A 14,885-nucleotide genomic window follows, 5' to 3' on the forward strand; every position below is an offset into this window, starting at 1 on the left:
ATTGGATGAACCCTACTTAGGGCCTGCATTCTCAGGTGAATGGATTTATGAAGTAGAGATAAAAATGAAAAAGTGATGGTATTGGGTATCAAGACAGTCAAGCTAAAAAGGCTCTTTTTTAGGGCAGGCCTTCTGGACCACACTCTAAGATAGCCGAAGACAGGGATGGTATTAGGCAGCTGGCACAGGAGACTGGCAGGAAACCAGGTGTAGAACTCCTTTAAAACGGTATGTGTGGAAAATGGAATCAGTATGTGAAAATACCAATATTGACTAACCATCCTTTACCTTACTGTTGTTTAAACAATCAGTTAAAAAAAAAAGTACACTAAAACTCAGGACTTAGAGATACTGTATCCATTACACAAGCTGAAAGTTGGATAATTTTATATTTTCTTCCCACTGCTGGTGAGTCTAACTGCACTTTTTTCAGCCGGTGAGTGGAAAAGCTTTGATTCTGAACCCCTCATTTTCGCTACTTGGCAAACTTTGTGGATGATGTAATTCAGCTACAAAAGGTTGAAGGCAGTCAAAGGCATGTGGAGAGGGGTGTAAGAGGAACAATAGTGAAAAGATCTTAGAGAAAAGGTATGGGATCTTAAGACTTGATGTGAGGATGGACAAGAACTTGAGTACAGGATGTTGGTATAGAGAAGGTAGAAACAAGGCAGCTGAGGATGACTGCTCAAAACTCCCAGACCAGAACTGGCTCCACAAGGTGATTCCATGAGACTGTGGTCTTCAGAGACCTTAGCTTGGATGTCAGGACAGATTTCAGCCCTACCTAGACTAGTCTTGTGAGCAATAACTGTATATACCAATGGTCACATAGTTATATGGGTCCCTAGAAGATAACGGGCTTGACAAATCCAGTGGTCACACCCTGACATTCAGGATGAGCGTGAGCCACAGTCTTTCCCACTTTATTAATTTACTTTGGTGAATTCAGTGTGCAGCTTAGTAACAAGCTATACTTGTGTGCTGGATATAGTTACAGGATATAAGAGCAGCTTATTAGGAACAGAGGCAGGGATAGGCTGAGGGCTGCTCTCCCATCAAAGTATAAAGACACACTGCCTAGCCTCTTTTCCAAAGCCAGGTCCAGTATTTCCAGCTGCTATTTCAAAGCCAGATATCATGGCAAGGAGATGGTGATGACAGAGCTGCTGTGACTTACCTGCAACTACAGACAAAACATCCACTTTGTAATTGCTGGTCAGTCAAGCAAGATCTTGGCCATGGAGAAGAGACTTCATATTTCTTGAGGGTCAAATTGAATCTAGATAATCTTCCTCAGCAAGTGACATACAGCTCCAAATTTCTCCTATTGTCAACAGGTAGAACCCAGATTCTGGCTTCTTAAGCATGTTAGCCTCCAAGCTCCAGCACAAGAAAAACAAAGGAGGCCACAAGACCCCTGAGGAAGTATGCAGGGTACTGGAGATCTTAAATTTGTTTTCCTGCACAACACCTGCATTTTCCAGCTCTTTTTTCCTCAACTCCTTTTAGCAGAATTAAATCTTCTTCAACGGGTAAGGCTGCTAAACAGGGCTTCGGGGAACTGGAGGTACATAGGTCTGAGGGTCTGTTTCATGGGCTTGGCACTTAAGAACTAGGAGATATGAGATTTAGCTCTGATTTCAGGAGTCCATGTTCCTTGTACTATATTGTGGACCCTAAGTCCAAGTCCCAGGCTATGCTATTGATGCATCAGGTTCTATTCTGGAGATGGCTGTGGCACATGAAGGCCAGAAGAGCTTGAAGCTAAATGAGCGGGCACACCCATAAGGCTCTGAATGGGAACTCCTGCCACAGGCACAACTGGGAGCCTGGGGGCAGGGATAAACTGAGCCAGCATAGGCTGGTCAACCTAGGGAAAGATTTCAGCAGTGCCTTGTGAAGATGTACAACCTGACTGGGCTAAAATCTAGCAGCTGTCACTTGCTAGGCAATAGGAGATTAGCACGTAGAGGTTTTCTAGTCAGGAAGCCAGCGTAGTTTTATTTCCCTCAGAGAGTCTTAACTCTTGAATAGAAGAAAATCATACCTAAAAAGCCTAGATTTACCTTGAAGACAAAATATAATACAGAGAGACAAATAAGGATACCAAGGATAAAACTTTGAAAGAGAGTGAGCCTGGGTTCTCCTGCTATACCCTACAAAGAGACCATACCCTTCAATTTATGGTTTACAGAGATCTCCAAGCTCTCCCACCTTAGTGTGGGCAGACCTGGTTCTTCAATGTTCTTAAAATATTATTCCTTCCTAAGCTCCCCCAGAATCCCCAGCAGACATCTCCACTCTTCAAACTTCTCTGCAATAGCTTTACCATAGGTAGGCTGGTGCCACATGGAAACTACACTTAAAAACTCAAGGTACGGTCCTTTTTCTTTTACCTACTACCTCCTACTCCTTTCTCTTAATTTTTATCCCAAAGCAACCTGGGCTCTTGTTTTCTAGGCCCAGGCACTAGGTTAGTAGTAACATAAAGCAAATGTCAGGAGCACAAGAGCCACACAAAATACACATAATGGCAGGAGAAAGAAATATGGAGATGGGAAACTATATACTCAAGACTAACACCCATATAAGTAAGCTTAGGAGCTGGGAACTGCAGCATTGCTCCGAAAGAGGAACAAACTAGTCATCCACATCCACCCCAACAAAAGAGTTGGAGTAAACACAGAAAGATCAAAGTTATATAAGCTGAGGAATTGGGGGTATGGGGGAAGAGAAGAAATGGAATCAATCTAGGAAACACTATTCCCATCGTAAGAAGGGGAACCATCATATCTGTACACAGCCTGGCAGTCATGTGATAGGAAAGGGAGAGGTTTAATCAATGTTTTGGTGGTGATGCTGACAAAAGTGACATAATGGTGATGATGGTGATTATAGAAGTAAGACCCTGAGTTGCCACAGGGATGGGGCAGCCAGGCTGCAGCCAAGACTAAGGCTGTCACAAGGAAACCATCCCAGGAGGGACACTTAGTGAGTGGCTCATTCAGAGACAGCAGGGTGTCAACACAGTGGAAGGAGAGGAAAAGTCAGTGTCGAAACTCAGAGTTAAGTGTCTAGAGGTGACATGGTGAGAAGGAATGACATTGAGTCAGAAGCAAACGTACCGTTAGTTGGATGCTTTGCAAATGACACAGAAAATCATTTTACGGCCGGGACAAACACGAGCTCTGGGGAGAAAAGACATCATGGGGATTATACCCACCCTTGTCCCCACCCTGTGCTCTGGAGTTTGCCTACAAGATAGTCTGTTCTTTTATTTTTTATTTATTTATTTAATTTTTTTTTGAGACAGAGTGTCGCTCTGTCGCCCAGGCTGGAGTGCAGTGGCACAATCTCAGCTCACTGCAAGCTCCACCTCCCGGGTTCACGGACTGCAAGCTCCACCTCCCGGGTTCACACCATTCTCCTGCCTAAGCCTCCCGAGGAGCTGGGACTACAGGTGCCCGCCACCACGCCTGGCTAATTTTTTGTGGTTTTAGTAGAGACGGGGTTTCACCGTGTTAGCCAGAATGGTGTCGATCTCCTGACCTTGTGATTCGTCCACCTTGGCCTACCAAAGTGCTGGGATTACAGGCGTCAGCCACCGCGCCTGGCCAGATATTCTGTTCTTTAAAGTTAGTTATCTGACCTGCTCTCCTCCGCATCCCTTGGATTTCTAACTAACATGTGGATCTCTTTTCCTTTGGTAAATCTCTTAGGAATCAATGTGTCATCTCTACCACAATGCACCCCTACAAACAACTCTAATTTTACCACTATGTCCTCTGTCTGGTCATTTGGAAATAAAATCTTCACAGAAATATTCATCCCTTCCCCCAGTCTCTTTCCATATTATCTTTTCTGCCTTAGCTGAGTAACATTCTCTTCCCTAAACCCAATTTGCTGGATTTTAATTGAGGTTCCACTACATTCTTCCTAACCATGCATCATCCTCCTTGGTCCTTACCCCTACAGGCCAGAATCCAGGAAAAAGTACAAACTGATGCAGCAGGACTGTATGTGGGAGATTATGAAGGGATAAGCATAAATACATAGTATTTTTATGGCAAGAGGGAATGCAAATGGAGGGGTGAAAGGGGGGCCTAGTTCCTTCTCCCATCTATTACTGATGAAGAAAACTTGTTGTGCAGAAGCTCTTGAGTTTAATTAGCCATCCCATTACTGGGTATATACCCAAAGGACTATAAATCATGCTGCTATAAAGACACATGCACACATATGTTTATTGCTGCATTATTCACAATAGCAAAGACTTGGAACCAACCCAAATGTCCAACAATGATAGACTGGATTAAGAAAATGTGGCACATATACACCATGGAATACTATGCAGCCATAAAAAATGATGAGTTCACGTCCTTTGTAGGGACATGGATGAAATTGGAAATCATCATTCTCAGTAAACTATCGCAAGAGCAAAAAACCAAACACCGCATATTCTCACTCATAGGTGGGAATTGAACAATGAGAACACATGGACACAGGAAGGGGAACATCACACTCTGGGGACTGTTGTGGGGTGGGGGGAGGGGGGAGGGATAGCATTGGGAGATATACCTAATGCTAGATGACGAGTTGGTGGGTGCAGCGCACCAGCATGGCACATGTATACATATGTAACTTACCTGCACATTGCGCACATGTACCATAAAACCTAAAGTATAATAATAATAATAATAATAATAATAATAAAAGAAAAAAAAAAAAAAGAAAAAAAAAAAAAAGAAAACTTGTTATAAGGCCAGTGTCATCCTTCTTTTTTTTTTTTTTTTTTTTTTTTTTGAGACTGAGTCTTGCTCTGTCACCCAGGCTGGACAGTGCAGTGGCACAATCTCAGCTCACTGCAGCCTCTGCCTCCTGGGTTCAAGCGATTCAGCGATTCTGCAGCCTCAGCCTCCCAAGTAGCTGGGATTACAGGTGCACACCAGCATGCCCAGCTAATTTTTGTATTTTTAGTAGAGACGGGGTTTCACCATGTTGGCCAGGCTGGTCTTAAACTCCTGACCTAGTGATCTGCCCGCCTTGGCCTCCCAAAGTGCTGGGATTACAGGCGTGAGCCACTGCGCCCGGCAGGCCAGTGTCATCTTAAGCATGAATAGTTCTTGAGCTATGTCCTTGCTAAGAGACAAGTGAAAAAAGGAGTTATCCCCCAAAACCCACCCACATACCATCTCGGTGCTTCAGACTGGCAGGTGGTAGCTTTTTACCATGGCGGCGGGCAAGGTCCTGAAGATTCGGGGCACTGGAGGAGCCACCCAGCACTGTGGTGCTGAACAGCCCTGTGCACTGTGAGCCTGCAAGGCCGGGAGTGTGTTAGTAGCCACGTAAAGCCACAGCTGTCACACAGAACTATACACAACTTCACATGATAACATCAAGACACACACACAGCCATTCAGAGCCACCACCACGTGGCCATTCCACATAACCACAAATGGCTTTACACTTCTCCATAGTCACAGTGAGCAAGCAAAAGGGGGATTCTTCTGAAGAGCTACATGGCAGAGACAACACGCCACTACAAATGCAGGGTTAGTCATATTAGGGGATTCAAAGCTACTGAAAGGGATAGACTGTGCTCTTCAGGTGGCTCTCAGAAATGCTCAAATAACAGGTAGGTCCCTCTAGATGCCCCCCAGATTTAATTCAGCACCCCTTACCCTGGATATATAGCTTGAGAAACCCAGAAATCTAGTCCTTGTATATTTGAAAGGAAAAGGCTTTGACTGAAGCTAGAGACTGTATTCTGAACACTCAGCTGGCACCCTACCAATCCTTCCTAAGTTTTTCATCCAACATCCCCTCCCTTCAGGCCTTTTGACCTTTCCCAAGAATGAAAGTATGAGGTTCACAATTTTTTTTTAAGACAGGGTCTCACTCTGTTGCCCAGGCTGCAGTGCAGTGGCACAATCATAGCTCACTGCAGCCTTGGTCTCCCAAGCTCAAGTGATCCTCCCATCTTAGCTTCCCAAGTAGCTGGGATTGCAAGCACATACCATCATGCCTGGACAATTTTTTTATTTTTAGTAGAAACGGGGTCTCACTATGTTGCCCAGGTTGGTCTCTAACTGCTGAGCTCAGGTGATCCTCCCACCTTAGCCTCCCATAGTGCTGGGATTATAGGTGTGAGCCACAGCCCCCTGCCTCATTGAATTTTTTAAGCTAGAAGGGACTCAGGGATCATCCAGTCCAACTTTCTTATTTTAGAGATGAAGAAACTGAGATCCAAAAGGGACCTCCTTTGCTCAAGGTCACATACTTTTTTAGAAGCTAAGCTGGACTAGAATCCAGGTCTCCTGACTCTGAGGACCAACTGTATTGTTAGAAAATAAATAACTATTTTTTAGGAACCAGCACAGTTTCTGCAGTCAAGATGGACACAAATTGAAGGGCATGTGAAGAATCAGTTGATTATATGTAGAGTATGCCTATTATGTGAGGAGCACCCTACTAAGAAGGAATACAGGAAATAACAACAAAAAGACATGTTTTTTCTGCTCTCAGAAGTGTATTATCTTGTAAGCCTATGCTCAAAGCCAGTTGCCCACACATATAAATTCAAAGAAAGCAAAGAGAACTCCATTGCCAATGAGAGGATTAAATAAAATTTGAATAATCTCTAAAGTGTGAAATAAATCAGACCAGTCACTGTCCCCAACAGCTGATCTAGAGGAGGGTTAGGCCTCCACGGTCCCTTCTCCTACTATAGCCTATAAGGACAGAGTGGTCAAGAGGAAACAAGACTGACACCCAAGTTCTCAGGATTTGCCTCTCTACTTCCAAAACCATCTTAGCCAAGACCCTGGGTTTGGCTTGGGACTTAACATTCACAGGGCAAATGGATGGAGTGGAAAGGAGTTCAATTTCCTTGAGGCCACCAAGAAGGGATCATGGTTTCAGGGGTCCCAGGATTTTGGGGTCACCAGAGCAATCAGGAAGTTCAGATGCCTGATGATTCCCACCCTGGAATTCAGGACCTCTCCCCTATACAGCAACTTCCTCCACCTTTCATGTTCAAACAGGCTCTGGAATGAGATTCCAGAGAGTAATAACAGTTGCTAAATATGACTGCTTTTCTTCAGAGAAGCTAAAACTAGCTGGCTCTTTCCCAGACCACCCCAAGCTTTGTCCTACATACACTTCCTCCACTGAATACTTTTCTGGTGCAGTCAGGCCAACTCTGCTCTGCCCAGTCCTCAGATCATCTCAGAGGGTGGTCTCTACCTTACCACCACCATCTGCCAACCAGTTCCACGTCCATACTTCTGCGTTGCTCTTGAAACCATTCCCATGGCCCACTTAACTGGGACAGACACACCTATCCTCTTTTCTAGTCTGTCTGAAACCTATTCTTTACTGGGACTTCTGGGAAGAAAGGTCCATGTCTTAGATCTACACTATTGTTGTTTCGGGGTTTTTTTGTTGTTTTTGTTGTTGTTGTTGTTGTTGTTTTGAGACGAAGTCTCACTCTGTCACCCAGGTTGGAGTACAGTGATGCAGTCTCAGCTCACTGCAACCTCCATCTTCTGGGTTCAAGCAATTCTCGTGTCTCAACCTCCCAAGTAGCTGGGATTACAGGCATGCGTCACCATGCTCAGCTAATTTTTGTATTTTTATTAGAGATGGGGTTTCACTATGTTGGCCAGGCTAGTCTCAGAACTCTTGACCTCGAGTGTTCTGTCTTCCTCAGCCTCCCAAAGTGCTGGGATTATAGGCATGAGCCACTGCACCTGGCCAGATCTACACACTTGTCATTTATTTCTCATGCCCCATACCATCTTCCTCATTTCAGGAATCTAGAAGGCAACTTATTCTTATAAAATTAGCCTGGAAAGTTACCAAAACCTTTCTCCCCCTTGCTGGTCCAAAAGCTGACCATTTTGGGGCCAAGAAAATAGGTACCAAGGACAAAGGCAACAGAAAAATTAGAGGCGCTAAATAGAGAAAAATAATAGGACAAGATAGAAACAGCCAGGGGACCAAGTCCAGACCCCACACAATCATGTTTGACCTCCAGTTCTAATTACTGGCTCACAGGGCACTGTGCTCAGAGATAGTTCCTCCCAAGGACTGCCCCACACCCAAAGAATACAATACTCTCTGAGGCTTGGTCCTTCCTGCCGTCTGTGCTCTTAGAAAAAGCTGAATGATGTTCTTTACACCTTTCCAGGGATCCAAAAATCAAGAGACATTTCCTCAAAGTCCTGAGAGATGCCTCTGCCACTACACCAGTCTCAGACTTGTCAATTTTCCAGAAGGAAGGGGAAAAAGTTACAGGATTAGGAGATGATGGAGGAAAGGGCAAGGTGGTAGGAAGGGCAAGAGCGGGGATGTGAAAAACACAGGTTTCAGGGGAAGACATGGCACATTTCTTCAATGAGGAATACGACATTTATGAGGGTTGTAAGTACCTCTATTTATAGCTCTGTCTCTGATAACTCTGAAGGTTCAGAGTCTCCATGGCCCCTTAACGTCTGGGCTAGACTGGAGGGACAGATAAAGAACGAGAGGGAAAGCCAGAAAAACGCCCTTTGGCCAGGGAAATGTGGTTGGTATAGAAAACCAAGAGATAAACACCTTCCTGGGATGGAAAAATCATCTGAGATCCAAGTTCACATCTAACTATGGCTTCTCCCACTTCATCTTCCCTATCTCCACCTGATGATATTCCACTGATTGGACGGTCCCAAATCCCATGACTAAGGTTTCCCACAATAAAACTCTGGAGAACAGACAGACAACTTTTCCAACAATAGGTGAGAAATGCTGGCAAAACCATACCTAGGCCACTCTGCTTCATTTCTGTGGGTGGCCGTGAAGACGAAAAGAGCCGGTGCCACCAGGCCTCGAGGATGAAGTCTCAGAAAGTACCTGCAGAAAAAGGACTCTATATTAATCATTTTGCCACCTCAACCCAAAAGTATAAAACCCAGGTCCTGGATTCCTGTCCCCACAAAGCCAAGCAATGTTAGAAAGTTTGGAAGAACCAAAGGATTTATAGGGGAAGAGGGATGAAAAGGGAACAGAGAATGTACTTTATGGAGGGAACTGTCCGGGGCATTTTTTATACTAGAAGGCACTTCTATTTTCAAGATGCCTTTCCCCACAGCCCTCCCATTCCCAATCTGAGTTTGAGAAATCATTATTCAACCCATTCCTAGTTCTCAGCAGAGCAGTTTCCTAATTGTGTCTATCCCCCCACCAGACTCAGAAAGCCAATCACAATGGCTCAGCCACAAATAAGAGTCTGGCCACCCTCTCTTCTTTCCATGGGAGAGCTGTGGCTACTGCAACCATACTACATTTCTTGTTTGAACCAAGAAGCCCTCCCCTCCAACTGTCTCACCCCTAGAAACATGAAACAGAATTCTTACAATGCCCGCAAGGGCCCAATCACACAACCCATCCCACCCAGATAGTGTCTGAGCCCCTAGATCCCAAAAAGCAAAGACAGAAGGCGAAACAGGAAGGTGAGGTAGGGAGGGACACCTGTGTGCAGGATGCCAGGTGAGTGGTGGACACAGCCCGGGGCTGTAGGTCGGTGGCTAGGGAATGCCGGGGGAGGTCTCCCGACCTCCTGCGGCGCCGTCCCCGCAAGGGGATGAGGTCCAGGTTCCCTGTGCACTGCATGTTCATGACCTGCAATCAGACCGGGTGGAAAGCCGGTCATGGCTCCTTTAAACCCCAGGCTTCTAAAAGCCCCAGTGCCCACAGGGCAGAGCTAGTTACAGGGCTAGAGAGGATGACAAGCTAGGGCGGAGCTGCTATAAAGGTCATAAGTTTTATAATCTAAAATAGTTAAAAAGTATGAGATGACAAGAGGAGAAGAAGGGATGGAGGGAAGGATAAGTTGTATGCCTATATTTATAGAGCAAGGAAGATAAACATTAATATTAGTATTATAGGGCTTTGTGACGAAGGAGCAGAGAGATGATTTTCTCGCAAAACTGAGGAAAATAACCTGGACAACCATCACCCTGGATAAGCCAGGGTCTAAGCAGCACTAGTAATTGAAAAGAAGGAATGTGATCACAATAGGAAGCTTAATATAGGCCTGAAAGAAAGAAGTCAATCTTATCAAGTCTGAGAGATGGTATACAGAGAGCTTTCCTTTGCCTGTGCCTTGTTTTTTTTAGGTTTTTAATTTTTAAAAATTTTTTGTAGAGACAGGATCTTGCCATGTTGCCCAGGCTGGTTTTGAACTCCTGGCCTCAAATGATTCTCCCACTTAGGCCTCCCAAAGTGTTGGGATTACAGGTGTTATGACTGCATAAACCTGAAAAAAATGGTGGGGGGGTGGGGGGCACAGTTCAAGCAGAACGGCACCAGGAGAGACTAGCAGACCATGTGAATAGGAAAGACATTTGGAGGAGCAGTTTATTGATGGAAGATTATGTATCATTCTATCCATGTAATTGATTGCATGTGAGTATAAAGGGTAATAGAGTACTACGGATACCAACCTACACTTACACTTCAAAGAGAAAATAATGTATATCCTACCTAAAGAAACTCTGCATATTACCAATGTCAATTTCACCTTAAAATAATCAGGAAGTAAAGGATGAATCAAAAGAAGAGACTGCAGTTCGTCTTCTCAGCTTTCTCCAAAATCTGAATTGCAAACCTTTTGCTGAACCTAGGTCAGCTCGTTATAGATTCTTCCGATATGGAGAAGAATCCATCTTCCATCTTCTAAAATGGAAAAACCAATTCCTCTAAGATAGAGACCTGGCACTGAGCCAGGGTGAACAGAGTCATTAGGACAGAGCAGAATCTAAATCAGACAGTCAAAGTCTCTGAGACAGGGATAAACTGTGGCGTCAAAATGAATGTAAGTGATACAGAAGGAGCTAGATAGGAGAGAAAAAAAAAAGGATATAATTGGGCCAAAGACAGAAACAGTTTTTCCAGGAAAAAACCAAAACAAAAACCTCAGATGGTTAGCTGGACACAATATGAGATTAATAACACTTACTGCCTTTAGACTAGAGAGCTAGAACCAGAACTAGAGACAAACTCCAAGAATAGCAGAATATAGGCCCATGCTGATAAAGATCCTCATCAGAACAAGAGGAAGACAGACAGAGCTCTTGACTGACCCACTTTCTGGAACGACAGTACAGATAAAGTGCCAGATATTTGCTCCTATCTGAGCTATAATTTTTACCCAAGGTGACCAAGAGCTAGAGAGGGCTAGACCTTTAATATCAATTGTATTGTTATTATATTACTGCTTGTTGAGCATCTATAAAGTGGATACTACTCACATTTTAGAGGTGAAAAAAAAATTGAGGCTTAGAGAAGTTAAGGCCAGAGAAATGTAGAGAAGTTACCCAGCCAAAGTCACACAGCTTCCAAGTATTAGACTGGGATTTTGGCCCAGAGTTCAAGCTGTTTCTACTAGATTTCCTTTTAAAGAACTACCTTTTCAAATTCATACAGAGGCCTCCTCCTTAATCTTATCTCTTTAAACCCTTATCTCTCAGGCATCCCTCAATGGCAACTCTTTAATCTGAGAAGTAGCAACCAGGTTAAAGAAGCTGTATTGGGAGACCAGCTGTGAAAGAGAGATTAAGTAAAACATATCAATCAGAGCAGGAGGACTCTGCTTCAAGTCCCAAGAGACCCCCCAAGGGGATCTAGTGGATCTGTGGATATAGTCCTATGAGCACTGCCACCCCTTCATTTTTTTCCCAAGGCCCTCTCATTACCTCCGTGGAACCAGCTTTTCGGTTACGAATGAGGGGTGATCTCCTCGGGAGGCCAGGGCCCTCAAGAGGCTGGGGTGAAGTCTGCAATGCCCGGTCTGGCTCATCTGATGCCTTTCCTGGACACAGGTTCTCCATACTGCTTTCGCTGGTTTTCATCTCCTCATTCTATACAATAAAAGGCAGATAAGAGAGGTGTTAATGGCCTCCAAAATCCTAATCCCAGACTACCCAGCCCTTTTACTTCTCCCTGTACTATTTCCCACCACTTGGTTCCTAAGTCCTTCAGTCCCAAATCCCAGCACTCTGACCCACCTCAGAAGAGGCTGGACGGAATCCACAGCCAGCTGGGGCACTGCCTTCTTCCTCAACACCTTTCACTCCAGGGCTGAAGTGTAGCTCCACATGGAACCGTTCCTCGGATAAGGGATCCTATGGAGCATAACCACAAGAGGGGGAAGTTGGCAGAAGCTGGATATTGTGGTGGAAGTAGAGAGGAACTGGAGAGGATTCATCCTCCCAGGAATTCAGGGTCTTGTCCCACTCCGGGGCTGACCTGTTATAGCTTCCTTTCAACTATATATTGTCTCTTACAGGATCCTCATTCCCTCATCTCTACCATTTGTGATTTCACCATTGCACATGACTTTTGAACTTCCAGCTTTACAACCCTTCCCATCACCTTCCACAATAACTCAGCTTGGCTATGGTGCACATAGCAGAACATTTAAAGATATCTTGTGGGCCGGGAGCAGTGGCTCACACCTGTAATCCTAGCACTTTGGGAGGCTGGGGTAGGCAGGTAACTTGAGTCTAGGAGTTCAAGACCAGCCTGGGCAACATGTTGAGACCCTATCTCTACAAAAAAATACAAAAAATTAGCCGGGCATGGTGGCACATGTCTGTCATCCCAGCTACTCTGGAGGCTGATGTGAGAGGATCACTTGAGCCCAGGAGGCAGAGGTTGCGAGGCTTCAGTGAGCTCAGATTGTAGCACCGCACTCCAGCCTGGGTGACAGAGTGAGACCTTGTCTCAAAAAAAAAAAAAAAAAAAGTATAATTGTGGAGCCGTATGCAGAAGGTATATGTATAACCATGTTTGAGGAAATAAGACTCATAACATTGTCCCAAATTCCATACTCTTCCTAATGCCAGAGCTGTGTTCTAGGTTATCTCTCTGGCTCAACAACATCCCAGAACATGTTTTCCGTTCCAGTAGGAACCTCCTGGATGCTCTGTGTCATGCTGTGCCTAAGTGCCACACCTGGCTGGATTCTCCAAATTATAAGGATAAGCAAGTTTGTTTTTTTTTTAATAGAAGTCAAAAGAAGGGGCCTTCCTCTCATCCCCCACCTGCTAGTTCCTCACCTGTGTGTTGTCCTCATAAAGCATGATGACAATCTGGGTCATGTAGTTAAGCTCTGAGATGGCACTAAGATAATCCAAAGCTCGCTGCCATTGTGCATCCTGGGTCTCCTACCAAATGCAAAAAGAGGTAAGCCATTGCTTAAGGAAACAGGAGTCAGAGAATGAGCAGGGAGCCAATGAGAATGGAGAAAGCTTTCATTTAAAAAGCATGAGGAGAAGAGTAAAAGAATGCTGGGAAAAAGCTGTTCACAGGCTAAAGAAGAAGGAGAAATCCTTACATCAAGAAGTCCTCCATAACGGAAGACACTGAGCAGGGAGTGGACGTGGCTTTCACTGGTGAAATAGAGACGCGTTCGAACGTGGCGACCTGGGGAGAGCACGCCTCGGGAGTACCTGAGATAACAGCTAAATCACTCACACAATCAGTTAACCCTGTTCCCACCCTTCTGCAAACTCCCTCCTCCCACCTCAAAGACTTCTCTCCTTTCCATCCCAAAATCTTGTTTATTCTTGGTTCCCCAGGCTGTCCCAGCTTTGATTCCCCCAAGGCTCCCTGACATGCCCCTCCCTCCATCCAACACCCCTCCCAGCCCTCCCTCACAGGGGATGCAGCTTGTTGACAGACTCATCCTCGTGGGTTCTCTGCAGGTCAAGTAGTATCTTCCGCAACAGTGGAAGACAGAAGCCCACAGCAATTTCCAGTTTCTCCTCCCGACTGATCCCGTACTCCTAGGGGCCACAGGCCAGGAATAAATACCTCAATAAATCTTGTTTTCTCATGCCTCATATTCCCAGGACCAAGATCATGCCTGTCTTCACCTCACGTCTAGGGCTTCTTTCATATCCACTACATTCCCCCTCTTCCAGGTGTCTCCTGAATTAGCCTCCTGTACTTACCAAGAGCCAGAGTGGACCCTGAGAAATGTAGCAACTCAACTTATTCCTTCTCTAAGTTGCTTTCCTCTAGTCCCAAATCACCCTTCCTTTCCACCTTTTCTCTCTTTCCTTCCCAACACCCTCCTCCCCAGGCTAGGTCCCTTATACAAGACACACCTGGGGAATGACCACATCAGCCAGTGCCTTAGAGAGACGGAGCAACTCTGCTGTGCCTTGAAGTCCCAGACTCCCATTGTGCTGCACATCATACTTGACACAGTCATAGATGTCAGGGATCTTACTGATATCATAGCGCCCACTCTTCTGTCGAAAGTCACGCTCCAGCTTGCTCCAACGCTGTAGCATTAGCTCTAGTGTCTCACTGTGGTAGAGCTGCAGGTCTGGAAGAAAGGCAGAAATCAGATAAGAATCAAAGATTTTACCTCCAACAAAAGACCCCGACGACTCTGAAGTACAGCCAGAGGGAGGAGGAGGCCTGGTCTCTGACATTTAGGAGATGACACCAGAATGCCTGAGAAACCCATCCATACCTGAGACCTTGAAGGGAAGATAGTAGTATTCATACCCACCTACAGACCTGGGGTCCTGCATTCGTTCCCGGATCTGGTGGGTGAGGTTTTCGATCAGGGCAAATACCTGATCACAGACCTTCACAGGATTCTGGATGACAGTCATGGAGTTGAGCAGGGAAGTACTTCTGGTGGGAGCCAGCTATGAAGAATAGAGAGAAGAAAAGCAAGATAGGCTCAGCACTAATTGCCCAGATTCCTGTGAGTTTATTACACAGAGACTACCCACAATACAGATCTGTATGTTGGTTCACTCCAGTGAGCATTCTTAGGTTACTGGGCATACTAGCAGTTCTAGGCCTTCAGGTAAGGGCACTGC

The 14,885-nt window shown here is 45.2% G+C and overlaps 1 protein-coding gene across 1 annotated transcript in view; it reads right to left on the reverse strand.

Annotated features, from left to right (window-relative positions):
* The window catches only part of LOC129014638 (inositol hexakisphosphate and diphosphoinositol-pentakisphosphate kinase 1-like), a 35,492-nt gene that overhangs the window by 5,388 nt on the left and 15,219 nt on the right, over positions 1 to 14,885 (reverse strand). Inside the window, exons 16-24 of the mRNA XM_063652193.1 lie at positions 14,567 to 14,708; positions 14,154 to 14,377; positions 13,702 to 13,829; positions 13,379 to 13,493; positions 13,101 to 13,208; positions 12,048 to 12,164; positions 11,736 to 11,900; positions 8,803 to 8,892; positions 5,190 to 5,315 (exon numbers count right to left, since the gene is read on the reverse strand). Coding sequence (XP_063508263.1) covers positions 8,818 to 8,892; positions 11,736 to 11,900; positions 12,048 to 12,164; positions 13,101 to 13,208; positions 13,379 to 13,493; positions 13,702 to 13,829; positions 14,154 to 14,377; positions 14,567 to 14,708 — 1,074 coding nt within the window. The 3' untranslated portion in view covers positions 5,190 to 5,315; positions 8,803 to 8,817. The remainder of the gene's footprint in view (positions 1 to 5,189; positions 5,316 to 8,802; positions 8,893 to 11,735; positions 11,901 to 12,047; positions 12,165 to 13,100; positions 13,209 to 13,378; positions 13,494 to 13,701; positions 13,830 to 14,153; positions 14,378 to 14,566; positions 14,709 to 14,885) is intronic.

This window comes from Pongo pygmaeus, chromosome 16, assembly GCF_028885625.2.
Source record: "Pongo pygmaeus isolate AG05252 chromosome 16, NHGRI_mPonPyg2-v2.0_pri, whole genome shotgun sequence".
Taxonomy (NCBI): domain Eukaryota; kingdom Metazoa; phylum Chordata; class Mammalia; order Primates; family Hominidae; genus Pongo; species Pongo pygmaeus.